This window comes from Equus caballus, chromosome 9 (genome assembly GCF_041296265.1).
Source record: "Equus caballus isolate H_3958 breed thoroughbred chromosome 9, TB-T2T, whole genome shotgun sequence".
NCBI classification, from domain to species: domain Eukaryota; kingdom Metazoa; phylum Chordata; class Mammalia; order Perissodactyla; family Equidae; genus Equus; species Equus caballus.
Window position 1 is genome coordinate 33,091,410 of NC_091692.1, and position 20,887 is coordinate 33,112,296.

Genomic DNA, 20,887 nt, shown 5'->3' on the forward strand with positions numbered 1-20,887 from the left:
AGTCACTTTAGTAATGTCATCATTTTTAATTATGGACAAAACCTTATGTTTAGTTATTGTTTTTATTAAAATCATTCAAGAATAACACCATTCATTAAGCATCTTCTATGTCCCAGGAATGGTGCTAGATGGTGAATATATGAAGATAAGCAAAATAGACATAGTCTCCGCCTTCAAGAAATTAAAGTTTGATAGAGAAATGGTACATTAAACCATAGCAATAGAGGTGACCAAGTGCTATGAGTTCATGGCAGAAAGAATTCAGCTTTTCTGAAGGAAAGGAAGTAGCAAAAAGCTTCCCATAGTAAAGGACATTTACGCTGCTATCTAAAGGGCTGTTAAGGGTTTGTGTCCCCCCTCTAAAATAGATAGGTTAAAGCCCTAACCCCTAGTACATCAGAATCTTGCCTTATTTGGAAATAGGGACATTGCTGATGCAGCTAGTTGAGTGTGACAGACCCCTAATCCAACTTGACTGAAGTCCTTATAAAATAAGACACACACACAAGGAGAACACCATGTGAAGATTGGAATTATGCTGCCGAGAGCCAAGGAACTACCAGGCACTGTGAGAGAGTCTTGGAACAGATCCTTTCTCAGTGCCTCAAGAGGGAGCATGGCCCAAATGACAGGACTGGTATCCTCCTGAAAGAGAAGATACCCAAAAAGACTTTCCGAGGAGAATGGATGACAAAAAAGAGAGGGAATAATCGCAAAGGATAACATACTGTACATTTTAATTTCAAAAAAGGAATCTTGCAATGGGGCAGAAAGATCAACAGTTGACCTGGGGGTTGAAGTAGGGGAAGAGGTTGCCCACAGAGTGACACTGGGGAATTTGTGGGTGAGATTGAACTGTTCCATATCTTGATCTTGATGGTGGTACATATTCGCATCCATTTGACAAAACGTACAGATCTGTGTTGTGAAAAGGTTGGATTATTTTGTGTCCAAAATCTACCTTATCTTAAAAATTAAAAGAGAATATTCTTGAGGTCATGGATCTTTTCAAATATATACATAATTCCACTTCTGATAATATGTAGTTAGCTTTCAAAAATCTATATTTGCTATTCTTGTTCATAAATTTCCCCAAGACACAGGTATCTCTTTATTTTTCTTATATTTTTGCAGGAGTATACTTATAGAAGAATTTAAACCTATACACTTGTACATCAACTAATTATATTTATTTTTGGCATAATAGAAATATAGATATATGTATAGACTAATGTTCATCTAAAATGAATTGTGATTATTTTCTGGTGTGAGATTTAATATGATATCTACTTGGAGTTTTTTTGTGTATCCTTTTTAATTGCTTAAATTACCTATGAAGGGCATGTACTATTTTTTTCAGCAGAATTTCTTTTTCTGAAACAAAAAAAGAAAACATCAAAAATGAAAGGAGATTAAAATGCTCATTTAGCAACTGGAATAATATGAACATCATAATTGTTCTAAAATGATTTCTATGATCACTCATTCTTATGGCATAGTAATCATCTGAAAGACATCTGTAGTGTTGCATGACATAAAGTGATGAGCGGCTTCTCAGTTGCAAACCACCAGATAATGAGGCCCTGTCAGTCCAGTCCTCTCAATATAGATCCAACTCAAAGGACCAGGGTGAAGATATCAAAGTTGTCTTGCTTTCAAAAGTTGTAACTCTAGTTGTTTAAGTAATTTGGCAAATAGCATCTTTCTTCAATCTGCAAGGCCTTTTAGAGGTCAGATATCTAATCTTCATAAATATTGATAAGCCAGAACACAACATGTCTCAAGAGGTCTGCACCCAAGGTGGACAGATCAAGTCGGCCTCTGTTCATTGCAGTTAAGTCTCTCACCATCATGCTCTAAATGTATGTAAAACCTACAAAATCAAACCCAAGAAGGAAAACACAAATGTAGTAAAAAGTATTTGTTTTTATTTTTCAGTATGCTTCATTAAAAAAGGTACAGTTTTATTAGTAGTATATTAATGAACTCAAAGAATGAAGTGACAAGTTTTTGCCCCAGATATTAATTTACATTTACCAACATCCACCAAAACAATTAAAAATGAAATAAATATATTTACATTTCATATTTCTGATATTTTAATGGCATTTTAATACGTATAAAATATATAACATTTATAATATTTTACTTATATTGAAAAGCAACTTTAAATATGCAAATAAGTGAATTATGATTTTAAAGTATCAAGGAATAAGAATAAATCATAAACAAGAATTTTAGAGGTCTGAATAAAGCAAATGCTTAAGGAAAGCTCATGAGTATAGCAGTAGTGAGTGGCAAAATGTTTGTTATTAATCTCAAAATACCTACACTTACCTTAATAAGTTAAGTATAAGATTTCCTTGCGCTCTTAAAGCTTCTCCATACTGCTGATTTCTAGCAGTAATTCTAAATAATTTTTAGGATTATTACTCTTCCAAAATAATAAATCAAGCTTTTCTGAAATCCAGCATTCAATGTAGACAAAGTTTATGAACAAGATTTGTCATTGTAAATGAGAGAAATATTCATCTATAAACTAATGCACTCAAAGGAAAATGTCTCTGTTTACATAAGTAATATGGATTTGACATTTATCTTCAAGTAATTCCTTTTTTTCTTGCTGAGTGACAGTTTTGTGAGCAAAAGTTTTAAAACTATAAATTGGGATGTGCCTAAAAAATGGGCAAGAAATGGCCAGCTGATTATTATCCTTTTAAAATAGTGTTGAATGGTAAATGTTGGGGTGCCTATTACACTTACATTATCTATTAAAGTATTTTTGAAATAAATTCTTGTTGCACTATAACAAATTAAAAATGCCCCTGCTTTAATAGACTTCAGCTTAAATAAATTGCTATTCTTTATCAGGCAAAATACATTATTATAGTAGTTAGCAAAGATTTCAAATGATGTTTGAACTCCCTTCTCTGACCTAAGTACCTATAATATAATCCCTTTGAGCTTGCACTATGTACACTATAATGAAGCTTTTAAAGTGTGTGTATGTATACATTATAATATGTGTACACACACACATATACATACATACATACATACATACATAGACCAAGGCACTGGAGGGGTTAACACATAATTAAGCGTTCTGCTTTTAAAATGTGCTCTAGTACAAAGTAGAATTTGATGAATAAATCTCATGCATCTAAATGTAAATTACATGAGAAATAGAGATTTATCTGAGTATTTTTGTTCATTTCTAAACTTTCTCATTCAAGTAGTCCAAGTTATAACAAGTGGTAATGGCTAAGCATTGCACTGTAAAAGAAAATGTTAAATACTGATGGCTAACTGATGAAAATGAGAATAATATTTTTCTAATAGGTGACTGCTCCACTAATCATGTTAAGTAGCAAGTTAGGCCTGTTGTTTTTTTATCAATAGTATCAAAAATAAACACAATAATGATATTATCATAAATTTTGATTCAATTACAATTTACAATGTAAATTTAAAGTATTAAGTATATGTATTTGAAATATTTTTCTAATATAATTTTTTTAGCATTTATTATATATATACATATGTATATATATGTGTATATGTGTGCGTGTTGTACAAAGAGATATATACCCATATGTATCTCATTGTACACCTTTTCTTTTATCATACACATGAGCACATAGAAGATTACAATATAACAAAAGGGATATTTAATTATATTGCCTTTTGTATTTTTTAAATGGAGCTTTTACAAAATCTGACTAATTTTTTAATGATTACATTACACTTATGTAAAGTGTTGCCCGTAGACCAGATTATTGCACTGTGGACACATCGATGTTACCCCAATGCAGGGTACACGAGATACAACTCTGGTTAGTAGCAGAGATTCTATAATGAACTGGCTACTACTGCTAAGAATCTTAAAGTAGATACTTAAATCTACTCTTTCTCCATAAGTTCAAAAGTGGCCTACCCACGCCTACTTTTGGTGGGCTTCTAATTTTAGAATATTGTGTTTAACTAATGCATAGCAAAAATCCCACAGTGTTGTCTTAATTTTGGATATGTATTTAGTTTTGTGGTCAGAATAAATTAGATTAAAACTGTATTGTTTCCAATTTGCCATAGTTCTTTTAATAAGATGTCCTAGATTCAACTTAACACTTGACCAAGTACAATTATGAGTCTTCACTCTTTCTTTTCAAATTAATGTGTTTAATAATTAACCAGGTGTAAAGTGAATTAATAATTTATAATAATTATGGAAATAGTTTGATGTTAATTTCTTAACTTATAATGGTCATGCGTTGTTTCCACAAATAATTTTGTTTCCTTCTTGAGTGACTTTTTTTTCTTTTTAAAAAAAGAAAATCAAACCACTTTATTAGATACTGGATCATTTTCACAAGAAATATCTAATGTTTGATTCAGTTGGGAAAACGTGTGTTAATAAAAAATAATCTTTTCTTTTTTAATAAGCATCTGATTGTTTAAAAGCAGACCTCAGGACAGCTTCAGTGAAGGACAGAGAACGTTTCCACGTTACACAAATAGTTGTGCAATATCTGGATCTAAATCGTGTGCACAAGGTGCTTTCAAATTTCCAGCCTCTTCACATTTATCTTCCTAAGAGACGATACCTAAATAACCCATGTAGTTTGGCATTATGTAATCACTTTCTATGACATGGTAAGATACAAATTTTAAATTTTATTTTCAGATCTCACCTTATTTTCTCAAAAAATATTACAAAATGGACAAATGCCGTTTACCGATAAATAATAGCTTTGAGACTGCTTTCTAGGGACATTTCAGTCCACGATTAACTAGTAGGGTTAGGATTACAAAGAATTGTTTCTCACACCAAATTTGTTGATATAATTTTCTCTATAAAAGTTTTTGGGGGTCACCTAAAATTTATGAAACTTTAGTTTCATAATAAATACCATTAGGTAAAATATAAATCTCCTTAAATGAAGGGAAGAACAAGAGGTTCACAAATGTTTCCATCATTCATAATTAAATTAACAAATTTTGGCATATGTGTTTGACACTGGAAGCTAATAAAACATTTAGTATCCATGATCCAAGGGAGAAATAGCCCATTTCACACATTGTGTCTCATAGGTCAATGTAATTATCCTTTGGCAATTCTTAGGAATATTTTACAATAAAGTAAACAAAATTGAAGTGCCAGTGTCAAATGATGGAATGAGAATACAAGACAAAAATCTACATCAGCAAATTAAACTGCTTTCTTCTTTGATGAGATTTTTTTCATCCTAGTCTCCTTGCTGCCATATTTTTTTTGTCCCCTTTATTTACTCATAATACAATGATAGGGCATTAGTTCATGATCTGGCCCAATATGTATTTGTCATACAAAATAATCTAAAATACAGAAATAACCATTTAATTGCTATTTTTATTTATAGGTAGCTTAAGATTTTTTATATTATTTACATACTTTACATCATTCTTTTCTTTCCATTTTTGATAAAAGCAGTATACTGGTACAAATCAACTGAGTGAGAAGAGGTTGTTTTGTTCATTTAGGATTATTCACAGATGCCTTCCAAAAAATACATGTTTTGGAGATCCCTAATGACTCTTTTTTTCTGCTGAAATTTCAATTTGACTTCACTGTTGACTTGGTGACATCATGGTTTCTTTCAGTGTCTAAAATGATTAATAGATTTATTCTGCTTACATAGTCATGGTAAGTGGCAATGCAAAACTAAGTATGTCAAGTCATATACTTTGCTTTGCTTGTAGTAGTAGAGCTGGCAGTAGCAGAAGCAGTAGCTTGACTGCCTAAAAAGAGAGGGTCCAAACAAGCTACCTTGGCAGCAAAGAATGAATGAATGCAGTGAAGAACAGCAAATAGATTTGAAAATTCCAGCTCCTAAAAAGGAAAGAGAAATGAATCACATGATATAAAAATAAATTCCTTTAAAAATTGATAATAACTAAATAACTAGATAATAGCTAGACTTTTTTTTCAAGTGCAATAAACTTAGCTAGAATCAATTATATCTAATGTGTGGAAACTGTAGATGTTTTTACTGAATATGTAAATTTCATATGTATTTCAGATTTACTTCAAAACATGGTGGTCTAAGGGCTAGAATGACTAAGCATTTTTATTATCTGTTAAAGTCATTTCAATATTAATGAATACTGTATAGAAATACATTTGGCCAGATTAAAATTTTATTCTTAATAAAGTGCAAGTAAAGAGAAACATGAGAGTAGCTTAAAAAGTATTTTTATTTCCTTATGCACACTTCAAATGATAAATTTGGATTAGAATAATTTTAAAAATATTCTTCACTGTTTTCTAAGATAAGTTATTATCTGTCACAGGAAATTGAATATGAAATACTGAAAGCAAGAGGATATGAATGTTTATGACACTAGGAGCCAAACAGTTCCAGTCCAAAAAATAATCCATGCATTAATTTTAAATTTAATTTATTTTAATTGTTGTAATTAGTTGTTTAAAAAATCAACTTGAACCCATCAATTGGATTTTTAGAAATATGTATCCCGCTTGGATACTGAAGGAAATTTGTAGCCCACCTACCAGTGGCAGCCAAATGATATTTATTACAATGAAAACAGGAAAGTTCTTTCAAACCACAAATGATGTCAGACTAACTGTAAAATCATGAGGTAATATGAAGGATAGAGTTTTAAAAGCTGTCAGAAATATTTTTACGAAAAACCATCAATAGTCCAATTAAAATATTTTAATTCCAAGAGAATTGAGAGAAGACATACACTTATGTGCTTAACAAAGTCTATATGTAAACTTATCACAAATAGGATAACTAGAGGGTAATAAATCATACAAAATTTCTGACAAAGTTGTTTCCATTTCATTACGTATTTGTAATAAAGGATACAGAATTACCATTGATATGCACATTACTGACTGTTTGCAATGTATACTATATGTGCCAATGGAAAATATTACAAAATATCCATTCAACAAATTCAACCAATAGAAAATATTCTAACATCTGTTATGTGCCAGGGATCTACTTAAATAAAATAATTCACTTTGGAAGTATTTTCTCAGCTCATGCAATAGGCGCACAATACAATACAATATAGATTCACAGTTATGTCAACGTAGATAAAATTGCTATACTGTCTCCATAATTCTTTTCAACTTTTCAGTATTTCATCATCAGTTCCCTATGGCAGATCTTCATTTATTCCAGAGAAGAGCAAAGATTTGATTTAACTATTCTAATTTCCTGAAATATTTCCATCTAAAAGTGATTTTAGTTACTTCATCATAGTTATCTTAGAAGATTTATTGTTAACAATACACTTCATTGGCGCTATGATATATTACTGATCAGCTAGCAGGTTTACTCTTTCCTTAATTAAACCCTCAAATCCTCTGTTCACCTCTTCATTCTTTGTGCAAGCAGCTTATTTCACTTGCAGATTTTGAGTACTTACTGTGTCAACCCATATTAAGTCCACCAGATATGAAAAGAGTGGGAAAGTTTTAGAAAACATGAGATGTGCCTGTGTACTATTAAAAAGTAAAAAAACAACAAAATCCATGCAACACACTCTTGGTAAAAAGGAGAGTATTGCTGAACATTGCTACTGGGCAAAAATATAACAAATAACTCTTTGTCAAAAACAATTCCATCTCATCTTTTTTAAATTGGAGATTATATCTTGGTTATCAAAAACAAATATCTAAATATACAGTAATTTTGGGAAATATTAATATTTTAAATTATTTACATATTGTCATTTATGTCAATTATTTGATGTAGATTAAGACTTTAAAATTTTACACCTTCTTTCAGGTAAATGAGTGTTAGACAGGAAATAATAGGTAATTAGAAGATAAAGCAGTGGGCAGAGATGTGTTCACGTTTGGCCCTTGATTCCAATGTCAGCTCATCTGTCCTCTGCCTCAGTGGCCAACTTTGGAAATCATATCCACTCATAGGCTTCGGTTATCACTTCTACATAAGCTGGTACCATTCTCTTACTCATTTCTGATGTGAATCCTAGACCTACATGCCCATCTATCTATTGAGCAGCCACAGATGACTTCCACCAACTTATTTACTATCTCCTTGTAATAAAGCTCTGCTGATCCCCAGAATCTCTCTAAATGTAAGTTCTCTTCAAAATTTAATCACTTTTTAATCAATATTTATTGAGTGCTTACTATGCATCTAGTCTTTTTGTTTGTTGTTGCTTTGTTTTTAGTGAAAAGATAGAGTCGTGAGCAAACAACAGACAAAAATTAGTTCTGGTGGGACTTACCTCTTAATGGCAGGAGACAAAGTAAAAGAACATAAATAAATTAAATATAATATTTCTGAATATTACAATAAGTGCAGTCAAGAAAATAAAGGAGAGAAGAGAGCAAAGACTGTGGGAGGGACTGTGGGATGGGAACACACACATTGCTATGTGGACAAAACCTGAAGGGCACAAAGGAGCAAATCATTTCAATGTTTGTGGGAAAAACATTCCAGGCAGAAGCGTAACTTCAAAGGTCCTAAGGTAGAGACATTCTAGGAAAGTCTGAGAAAAAGGAAATAATGTTATTATGGCTGGAATGGAATGATTAAGGAGTAATTAATAAGAAATGATGTCAAAGAAATGACACAAGCTAGAACTTACAGTGTTGTATGGACGCTTTATGACTTTTACTCTGAGTGACATAGAAAACCATTGGAGATCTTTGAGCAGAGAAGCGACAAGGATTGACATAAGTCTTAAAATGATAATTCTGGCTACACTATTGAGAATGAGCTGTTGGGGAATAAGACTGAAAGAAAGGAGAGAGCTTAAAAATTTTTCAATAAAAAAAGGGGTGAGATTTGAAAGTAAAATTAAGTCAAGAATGATTCAAAGATCTTTAGTTGAGCAACTGGAGGGAGAGAGTTATCACTTACTAAAGTGGAGGAATTGTGGGAAAAGCAGGTTTGGCATGAAGCATCAAAATTTTGGTTTTAAACATGTTAAGTTTGAGAGAAAATTAGATGTACAAGGGGTAAATAGATAGCTGTATACATTAATGTAGGTTTAAGGGAAAAATCAGGTTGGGTATAAAATTTTAGGATCTGTCAGCATGTAGATGACAGATAAAGCTGTGGTCTGAATGAATAGATCAAGCTGTGGAAGGTATGTAGACAAAAGTATTAAAGTCTTATCCCTGGGATGCTAAAATATAAAAATGTAGGAAAGAAGCAGCAAAGAAAAGAGAACAGTAGGTGCTGAGGAAGTGATAGAGAAAAACAGATTCTGGTTAAATGACAACTGGAAATCAACCATTGGATTTAGCAACTTGAAGATCAGTTTTATCCTTAACAATAGAAGTTTTTATGGAAAAGTGGAAGCAAAAGATTCATAGAAATGAGTTCATAAGTAATTGGGTGGAAAGGAGTTAGAGAATGAGTACAGATAACAACCCTTTAGAGGAGTCCTGATTTTTTTCCCCCTAAACAAGCAAAGAAATGGTTCAACAGATGAAATCAAGAATTCCTTTTGGCTGGCGTGGTGATGTAACAGTTAAGTTCATGCACTCTGTTTCAGTGGCCCAGGGTTCGCTGGTTCAGATCCAGGCACAGACCTATGCACCACATATCAAGCCATGCCATGGCAGGCATCTCACATATAAAGTAGAGGAACATGGGCACAGATGTTAGCTCAGGGACAATCTTCCTCAGCAAAAAGAGGAGGATTGGTGGTGGATGTTAGCTCAGGGCTAATCTTCCTCAAAAAAGGGGGGGGGGGCATGGAAGAATGTTCTTTACAATGTTTAAGAAATTAGATAACACATTAGACCACATGGACTTAACAGATTTATACAGAACATTCCACACAAAGGCAACAGAATAAACACTCCTGTCAAGTGCACAAGGAACATTCTCCAGGATAAATCATAGATTCAGCCACAAAACAAATCTTAATAAGTTTAAGATTGAAACATATCAAGCATTTTTCTGACCACAGTGGTATGAAACTAAAAATCAATTACAAGAAGAAAACTGAAAATTCACAAATATGTGGAATTTAAACAACATGCCACTGAACAACCAACGGATCAATAAATAAATTGAAAGAGAAATTTAAAAATACCTTTAGAAAAATTAAAATGGAACTACAACACACCAAAACTCAGGGGATGCAGCAAAAACAGTTCTAAGAGGAAGGTTCATAATGATATATATTTACCCTGAGAAAAAAGAAAAACCTCAAACCAATAACCTAGCTTTATACTTCAAGGAACTAGAAAAGGAAGAATGAACAAAGCCTAAAGTTAGTAGAAGAAAGGAAATAACAAAGATCAGGGAAGAAATAAATGAAATAGAGAATAAAAAGACAATAGAAAGATCAATAAAACTAAGAGCTGGTTCTTTATAAAAGATAAACAAAATTGACAATCCTTTGACTAGACTCACCAACAAAAAAAGAGAGAGGACTCAAAAAATAAACTCAGAAATGAAAAAGAAGACATGATAGCTGATATCACAGAAATACAAGGATACTACTACAAACAGTTATTTGCCAAAAAATTGGACAACTTGTAAGAAATGGATAAATTTCTACAAACACATAACTTTCCAAGGTTGAATCATGAAGAAATAGAAAATCTGAATGACCATTTCCTAGTAAGGAGATTGAATGATTAATCAAAAACCTCCCAACAAATAAAAATTCAGGACCAGGTGTCTCCATTGGTGAATTCTACCAAGCATTGAAAGAAGAATTAATATTAATCTTTCTCAAGCTCTTCCAAAAATAGGAGGGCACACTTCCAAACTCATTACTCTAATACCAAAGCCAGACAAGGCCAACACGAGAAAAGAAAATTACAGCCCAATATCCCTAATAAACATAGATGCAAAAATCCTCAACAAAATATTATCAAACTGAATTCAACAAAACATTAAAAGGATCATGTAACATGATCAAGTGAAATTGATTCCAGAAATGCAAGGATGGTTGTTCAGCATTCACAAATTAAACAATACAATACACCACATTAACAAAATGAAGACAATAAAAATCAAATGATCATCTTAATAGATGTGGAAAAATAATTTGACAAAATTCAACGTTATGCTAAAAACTCTCAAGAAAGTAGGTTTAAGTGGATCATAACACAACATAATAAAGGCCATATATGACAAGCCCACAGCTAACATCATACTCAATATTGAAGAGCTCGAGGCTTTTCCTCTAAGACCAGGAACAAAACAAGGATGCCCACTCTCACCACTTATATTCAACATAGTATTAGAAATCCTAGCCGGAGCAATTAGACAAGAAAAAGAAATAAAAGGCATCCAACGGTAAAGGAAGAGAGAAAACTATTGCCAGATGACATGAGACTATAGAGAAACCATAAAGACTCCACAAAAACATTGCTAGAACTAATACATGAATTCAGGAAAGTTGTAGGATACAAAATCAACATCCAAAATTCTCTTGTGTTTCTATGCATTAATGATGAACTAACAGAAAACAATCCAATTTACAATTGTATCAACTAGAATAAAACACTCAGGAATAAATTTAGCCAAGGAGGAGAAAGACATGTACACTGAAAACTATAAGCTGTTGATGAAAGAAACTGAAGAAGACACAAATAAAGGGGAAGATTTTATATGCTCATGGATTGGAAGAATTAATGTTAAAATGTCCATACTACCCAAAGCAACCTACAGATTTAATGCAATTCCTATCAAAATTCCAAGGGCATGTTTACGGAAATAGAATGAAGAATCCTAACATTTGAATGGTATCACAAAAGACCCTAAACAGACAAAGAAATCTTGAGAAAGAACAAAGCTGGAGGCATCATGCTCCCTGATATCAAACTTTAATATAAACCTTGAAAAATCAAAACAGTACAGTATTGGCATAAAAACAGACACATAGAAAAATGGAGCAGAACACAGAGCCCAGAAATAAACCTACAAATATATGATCAATTAATTTACAGTAAAGCAGCCAAGAATATACAGTGAGGAATGGACAGTCTCTTCAATAAATAGTGTTGGGAAAACTAGCCAACCACATCCAGAAGAATGAAACCAGAACACTATCCTTACCATACACAAAAAATAACTCAAAATAGATTAAAGACTTGAATGTAAGACCTGAAACCATAAAACCCCTAGAAGAATACATAGGCAATAAGCTCCTTGACATCAGTCTTGGTGATGATTTTTGGATCTGACACCAAAAGCAAAGGCAACAAAATAAAAAATAAACAAATGGGTCTATATCAAACTAAAAATCTTCTGGACAAAAAATAAAATCATTGATAAAATGAAAAGGCAATCTACCTAATGGAAGAAACTATTTGCAAATCAAAAATCTAATAAAGGGTTAATATCCAAAATATATAAAGAACTCATACAACTCAATAGTGACAAAACAAGCAAGCCAATTAAAAAGTATGTGGAAGATTTGAATAGACATTTTTTAAAAGAAGTCATACAGATGGACAACAGGTACATGAAAAGAGGCTGAACATAACTAATCATCAAGGAAATGCAAATCAAAATTATACTTCAATAAAAAAGGCCATTTTACCGTCCTTTAAACTTTAAAAATAAATATTACAATTTTAATTCATATTTTATCGCATATATTTTTAAACTATGTACAGTAAATGTAAGTGTCCAAATTTAAAAATTCAAAGAAAGACTATAAAGTTTAATAAAAATATCTAAAGTATTGTTCTTGAGGCTATCACATGGTTGGATGTTTTTTAAACTTTATTTTCTAATCTCTGCCTTTTGTAATATTTAATCTATTTACTTTACATGTAATTTTACAAAATAGAATTTATGTCTATTGTTTGCTATTTGTTCACTATATATCTTAGTCTTTTTTATTTCTTTATTCTTCCATTACTGCCTCTTTTATGTGTAGTTCATATCAACAAATTTAATTTCAATAGTATTCAAGAAATTGTTCCAATATACCTCTCTTACCTCTCCCTTCCTTTATGCTATTGCTATACATATTACATCTTTGTAAATTACAATACCAGTGACACAGTTTCATAATTATTTATGTACTTGTCTTTTAATCAGTTAGAAGAATTACAAACAAAGATGTATTTATACTGTCAATTATATTAATTATGTACTTACCTTTAACTGTTAAAGAATTAAAGAAATCAATTTCTTAATGTGGATTCAAGTTACTGTCCTTTCACTTTATTCTGAAGAACACTAGTATTTCCTGTAGTGCAGATTTCTAGTGGCAAATTCTTTTATTGTTGTCTAATTTAGTAATGGCTTAATTTCTTCTTCTTCTTTTTTTTTTTTTTTTTTTTTTGCTTGAGGAAGATTAGCCCTGAGCTAACATCCATGCCAGTCTTCCTCTACTTTGCATGCAGGATCTGGAATGCCTCCACAGCACGGCTGATGAATAGAGTAGGCCCATGCCCAGGATCCCAAACAACTGAACCTGGGCCACTGAAGCAGAGTGTGCAGAACTTTAACCACTCAGCCACAGGGCCAGCCCTTTCTTCTTCATTTTTGAAGGAGAATTTAGCTGGATAAAGAACTCTTGTTTGACAATCTTTATTTCAGCACTGAAATATGTCATTCCAATGCCATCTGACCTCCATGGTTTTTTACGAGAAATCATCTGTTTCCCTTATTAGTGATCCCATGTATGGTTTTAGCCATTTTTCTCTTGCTACTTTCAAGATTCTCTGTTTTGAGCTTTTGGAAGTTCAATCATGGTGTTTGTTTTTTCTTGTGTTTATCTCCCTTAGAGTTCACTGAGCTCCTGGGATGTGTACGTTAATGTTTTTCATCAAATTTGAGAAGTTTCAGTCATTTTATTTCTTTAAGTATTCTTTCTGCCCTTTCTCTGCTCTCCTAAGATTCTCATTACGCATATGATGGTACACACCATGCTGTCACAAGTTTCTGATGATGTGCTCATTTTATTCATTTATTGTTTCACTGTTCCTTAGACTGGATAATCTCAACTGATCTGTTGAGATTGAGATGTATTCAACTCGTCAAGTTCTCTCATTCTTTCTTCTCAAATTCAAATCTGTTGTTTAATTCCTCTATAGAATCTTTTATTCCAGTTATTGCACTTTTAAACTACAGGGTTTCATTTGATTCTGTTTATTATTTCTATGTACTCATTGACATTCTCCATTTAATGAGACTTGTCATACTTTTACTTCTTTGGGCATGGTTTGCTTGAGTCCTTTGAACATACATGCAGCAGACAATTAAAAGTTTTTGTCTAGTAAGTCCAACAGCTGGACTTCCTCAGGGAAAGTTCCTACTGACAGCTTATTTTCTCATATAAAGACCAAAATTTTCTGATTCTTTGAATGTATCACCATTTTTCTTTAAAATTGGACGTTTCAAATAATATACTTTAGATATCAGATTCTCATCCCTCCCCTAGGGTCTGCTATTGTCACAGTTTGTTATTTTGTTGTTTTTCCCCTACAACTCCCTCTTATTTCTTAGTGACCTTCCTGGAGAAATTCGTACTTCTGTAAAGCCTATATCTCTTGTCAATGTGATCAGTAGAGTCTCTGCTTGTTTAGCTTAGTGGTCACCCAATGATTTGAGACATACTTTCTTAAATAACTTGAAGCAATTGCTTCCAACTTTTCCATGGGGACTTGTGTGTATTTTTTGATATTCCTTCAATGGTCTGGCAGTTTACAACTCTTTCTAAGCCTTTACTTCCTTCTTTCACAGGGTCATAAGAGCAGCTGTAGCTGAGACATTATCGCATCTTTCCCTCAGGGTCACACAGCCCTGGACTTCCATGTGTCCTCCTAGGCTGACAGGAATATATTGGAGTTTTTCAAAGACCATTATGGATATCTCATTTCTCAGATCTTTATAAGTTTTTCTGTAGCTTCTTGTTTGCCATAAGCAGTATCAGTAACTCAGAGAGCTATAATCTTAAACATTGCTGCTAACTGTTTTCAATAAATACCTTGGGGTAGGGCTTTTCCCAATGAGTAAGGTCTGAGTAGAGTCAGGTAATGACAAGCACTGCAAATGGGCTTTCCAAGGAGTTTCCAGATTGAATAATTATAATTATTTGTAATTTTCAGCTTCTGGACTCCTAGTTTTCACAGCTAATGTTTTCTAGGCTGCTCATTTTCAAGGTGATAATGGAACTCTGGAGACGATGATAGGAATAGGGCAAATTAAAATTCCACAAAGCTCTCTGTTCTTACCGTAATTCACTTCTTTGTTTTGTTTTTAATAAATGTTCTACAGTTATTGAAAACATTTGGTTAACTTCCAGAGTTAGAAAAAGTCAATTCTCATAATTTTGACTGTTTTCTCATTCCTTTTCCAACAATACAATTTCAGAAGACCTTATTTTGCCATTGTGAAAATTCAACCCATATTCACATTTGATTTTTTAAAATGCCTTAAGGTACAGTGATTTGCAAAAATGATATGGTAAATAAATATCAATTCATTTGCATTGCGATGTTTATTGGCATAGACCAGATTCCAAGCTATTGTTTGTGGATCCTTCCATTTTACTCTCTTCATCTATATTATGGGTTGCTAAGAACAACAGCTTATAACTCTTTGTGATTTGGGTTATTGGTTTATTATTTATCTCTATCTCTTGACTTCCATTACAGGGCTTGATAAATAAAAATAGCAACTCATTTAATTGCCAATTTGTACTAGACTGTTTATTTTCAGTCTCTTAAGTACTTCTAGGATCTTGATATAATGTAATCTTGTTTAATAATGTCTTGTGTCATTCCTTCAAGTTAATTTAAAGAAAACAAGATACATATATATATATATATATAACAACAAAAAACTGAAAAACAGAGTAAGTTCCCCCAACTCCTGTGTAAATCCCCATGACTTTCCTTAGTATTTCTGACACTTTGTCTACAACCCAAAGGTTAATTATTATTTGGAACTTTTCATCTTCTAACACCTTTAGCAACTCAAGCAATCATGTTCACTCAAACTATGTTTCTTGTTAAATAAGCTCTGGTTATAATGCATTTGCCTTGTAACTGAGAATGTACATCTTTAATATTAAAATAAAGCAAGTTTTATTAAAATTTATCTACTTATTATCACATATGGCCAGATTTAAGTTCCTCCTCTAAACCATTTTACCACTTTTTAAATCATTTTCAAAAGAAAAGAAGCATTGTAACAGCCTTCATATTGAACCACTTTTTCTGACCCATATTTCAAGGGCTGGCTCACCTTATCTTTTATTTATTTTATTGTAATATCTTTGCCATGTAAAAATTGTATATATGTAAGGTGTACAGCTTGATGTTTTGACAAATGTATACATTGTGAAAAGAGCATCGCAATCAAGCTAGTTAACATATCGTCACCTCTATATAGCTACTATAGTGAGGAGTAGGGGGAGATTTTATTTAAGATCTATCCTCTTTGCAAATTTCAGGTATAAAATACATTATTGTCAACTATCGTCACCACAGTATGCATTAGATCTCTATTCATCTCGCATAACTGAAACTTTGTACCCTTTGACCAGCATTATCTCATTTCCCCTTCTCCCCAGCCCCTGGTAACCACATTCTTCTCTCTGCTTCTACAAGGTTGACTACTGTAGATGCCACACATAAGTGAGATCATGCAGTATTTCTCTTTCTGTGTCTTCCTTATTTCACTTAGAGCAATGTCTTCCAGCTCCATCCATGTTGTCACAAATGGCATGATGTGCCTCTTTTTCAAGGTTGAATAATATCCCATTTTTTATACATACCACATTTATCCATTCATCCACTGACGTACATTTAGGTTGTTTCCATATCTCGGCTATTGTGAATAAAGCTGCAATGAACATGAGAGTACAGATATCTCATCAAGATACTGACTTGATTTCATTTGGAAATATATTCAGAAGCGGGATTGCTGGATATTTTGGTAAATCTATTTAATTTTTTGAAGAATGTCCATACTGTTTTCCATAACAGCTGTACTATTTTACATCCCACCAGCAGTGTACAAAGATTCTCTTTTCCCCACATCCTTGCCAATGTTGTTACCTCTTGTTTTTTTAATAATATCTATCCTAACAGATATGAGGTGACATTGTGGTTTTGATTTGCATTTTCCCAATGATAGTGATGTTAGACAGTTAAATTTCTTCTTTTCAGAAGTGTCTCTCATTAGGTATTTTTCCATTTCTTAATTGAGTTATTTGTATTTTTGTTATTTGAATTGAATGAGTTCCCTATATATTTTGGATATTAACTCATTATTGGATCTGGCATGAAAATATTTTCCCCATTCCATAGGTTGCTTTTTCATTTTTTTCAATAACTTTCTTTGTTGTGAGGAGCTTCTTAGTTTGAGGTAGTCCCACTTGTCTATTTTTGTTTTTGTTGTCTATAACTTTGGTGTCATACCCAAAAAATTATTGCCAAGACCAATGTCATGAAGCTTTTTCCCTATGTTTTCTTCTAGAAGTTTTATGGTTTCAGGTTTTACATTTAACTATTTAATTCATTTTCAGTTGATTTTTATGTATGGTGTGAGATAGAGGTCCAGTTTCATTCTTTTTGCATACATATATCCAGTTTTCCCAGCATCATCTGTTGAAGAGCCTATCATTTCATTGTGTTTTGGGAACTCCTGTCAATGATCAGTTGACTAGTAATGTGTGAGTTTATTCCTGGAATCTCTGTTCTGTTCTATAGTCTAAATGCTTGTTTTTATACCAGCACCATACTGTTATGATTACTTTGTAATATAATTTGAACTTAGGAAATGTGATGTCTCCAGCTTTATTCTTCCTGCTCAAGATTGCTTTGGCTACTTTGGGTCTTTTTGTGATTCTGTATGAATTCAGAATTTTTGTTTTATTTCTATAAAAAACCTCGTGATTTTGATAAGTAGTGGATTGAATCTATAGATTGATTTGGGTAGTAGGGATATTTTAACAATATTAATTCTTCTGTCATTAACATGGGGTGTCTTTCCATTTATTAGTGTCTTTTAAAATTTCCTTCATCAATGTTTTATACACTTCAGTGCACAAATCATTCACCTCTGTAAGTGAATTCGTAAGAATTTTTTTTCTTTTTGTTGCTATTGTGAATGGGACTGTTTTCTTAATTTCCCTTTCAGATAGTTAATGTTAGTGTATAGTGACACCACTGATTTTTAATGCTGATTTTGTATCCTGCAACTTTTCTGAAATTGTTTACTAGTTCTACCAACTTTTTGTAGAGTCTGTAGGGTTTTCTATATGTATATGATCATATCATCTGAAAACAGAAATAATTTTACTTCTTTTCCTCAAATTTGGATGTTTTTTATTTCCTTTTCTTGACTAATTGCCCTGGGTATAACACATGTTGAATAGTAATGACAAGAGCGGGTATCCTTGCATTTTTCCAGATTTTAGGAGAAAGACTTTCAGTTTTTCCACATTGATTATGATGTTAGCTGTGGGTTTTTCAAATGTAGCCTTATTACGTTGAGGTATGTTCCTTCTGTATCTATTTTGTTCAGAGTTTTTATCATGAAAGGATGCTGAATTTTGTAAAATGCTTTTCTGCCTCTATTGAGATGATATGTGCTTTTTAACCTTTTATTCTCTTAATGTGTTGTATCTCAATGCTTGATTTTCATTACATTGAATCCTCTTTGCATCCCAGGCATAAATGCCACATTATAGAGGTATATGATCTGTTTTTTTAATCTGTAGTTTTTTTTGTTTGTTTGAGGAAAATTAGCCCTGAGCTAACATCTGCCACCAATCCTCCTCTTTTTGCTGAGGAAGACTGGCCCTGAGCTAACATCCATGCCCATCTTCCTCTACTTTATCTGTGGGATGCCTGCCATAGCATGGCTTGACAAGCGGTGCCATATCCACAACCGAGATCCGAACCAGCAAACCCTGGGCTGCCAAAGCGGAACGTGGGAACTTAACCGCTGCGCCACTGGGCTGGCCCCAGTATCATTTTAACATGCTGTTGAATTCAATTTGCTAATATTTCACTGAGAATTTTTGCATCAATTTTCAACAGGGGTATTGGCCTGTAGTTTTCTTTTCTTGTGTCGTCTTCATCTAACTTTGGAATCTGGGTGATGCTGGCCTCATAAAATGATTTTAGGAATGTTTCCTCTTCTATTTTTTAGAGGAGTTTAAGAAAGATTGCCATTAAGTCTTCTTTGAATGTTTGTTAGAATTCATCCATGTAGCCTTCTGGTCCTGGGTCTTTCTTTGTCAGGAGGTTTTTGATTACTGATGCAATCTGCTTGTTTGTTATTGGTCTGTTCAGAATTTTTATGTCTTCTTGATTCAGTCTTCATAGGTTTTATGTCTCTAGGAATTTATCCATTTCTTCTAGGTTATCCAGTTGGTTGGTGTATAATTGTTCATAGTAGTCCTTTATGATCCTTTTTATTTCTATGTCCATTGTAATGTTTCCTCTTTCATTTCTAATTTTATTTATTTGAATCTTCACTCTTTTATCTCAATCTGAGTTTTTCATTTTTTTCTTTTCAAAATGACAGCTCTTAGTTTTATTGATTTTTTCTATTGTTTATTTGTTCTCGATTTCATTTATTTATGCTATAATTTTTATTAGTTCCTTCCTTCTGCTCTTTTGGATTAGTTTGATCTTCTTTTTCTAGTTCTTTGAGTTGTAAATTGTGCGATTGAGATCTTTCTTCTTTTTTAATGTGGGAACTTCCTCTCAGTGTTGCTTTTACTGCCTCCTATAAGTTTTGGTAAGTTGTATTTTCATTTCCACTTGTCTCAAGGTATTTTGTGTGTGTGTATGAGGAAGATTCACTCTGAGCTAACATCTGTTGCCAATCCTCCTCTTTTTCTGCTTGAGGAAGATTAGCCTGGAACTAACATCTATGCCAATCTTCCTCTACCTTGGATGTGGGATGTCTCCACAGCACGGCTGATGAGTGGAGGAGGTCCACACATAAGATCCAAATCTGCAAACGTGGGCCACCAAAGTGGAGCACACAGAACTTTAACTACTTGGGCATGAGGCTGGTCCCTCCATTTGTCTCAAGGTATTTTTTAAATTCCCTTCTAATTTCCTCTTTTACCCAATGGTTTTTCAAATGCTTATTGCTTAATTTCCACATATTTATAAACTATTCTGTTTTTCTTCTGTCATTGATTTCTCGTTTCATTCCAGTGTGGTCTGAGAAGATACTTGGTATAATTTCAAATTTCTTAATTTTCTTAAGACTTGTTTTGTGACCTAACATGATCTATTCTGGAGAATATTCTGTGCACTTGAGAAGAATCTGTATTTTGCTGCTATTAGATGAATATCCTGCATAATTAGATCCATTCGATCTGTAATGTTATTCAAGTCAGATATTTCCTTATTGATTTTCTGGCTGAATGTTCTATTCTGCACTGAAATTAGGGTATTGAAGTCTCCTACAATTATTGTATTGCTTTCAATTTCTTCCTTCAGATCTGCCAATATTTGTTTATATATTAGGTGCTCTGATGTTGGGTGCATATATATATTTAGAATTGTTATAGTTTCTTATTGAATTGACTCTTTTATCTTATATAATCCTCTTCTTTGTCTCTACGGACAGCTTTTTACTTAAAGTCTATTTTGTCTGGTATAACTACAATATTATTTTCCTGATTTCATTAAATTATCTGTGTTCTCTTGTAGCTCATTGAGCTTCTTTAGAACAGTTATTTGAAATTCTTTGTCAGGAATTTGTTGATACCCATTTCTTTGGTGTTGATCACTGGAAGTTTGTTCTGTTCCTTTGGTAGTGTCGTGTTTCCCTCATTTCTGTTGTTCATTGTTTGCTTGCTTTGGATTCTGTGCAGTTGAAGAAGCAGTCACTCATTCAGACTTTATGGATTGGTTTCAGTAATGAAAGGTCTTCAC

General features: G+C 32.7%; 1 protein-coding gene across 7 annotated transcripts in view; it reads right to left on the reverse strand.

The window, feature by feature from the left end:
- Nucleotides 1–4,174: 4,174 nt before the first annotated feature.
- Nucleotides 4,175–20,887, reverse strand: part of SNTG1 (syntrophin gamma 1) — an 867,628-nt gene continuing 850,915 nt past the window's right edge. For 6 of the 7 annotated variants that reach the window (XM_023648630.2, XM_023648636.2, XM_070221558.1 and 3 more), the window contains one exon: nt 4,175–5,869. In XM_023648630.2, coding sequence (XP_023504398.2) covers nt 5,711–5,869 — 159 coding nt within the window. In that variant the 3' untranslated portion in view covers nt 4,175–5,710. Of the gene's footprint in view, nt 5,870–16,755; nt 16,824–20,887 lie in introns of all 7 variants that reach the window. The other variant, XR_011421293.1, reaches the window with a different exon arrangement.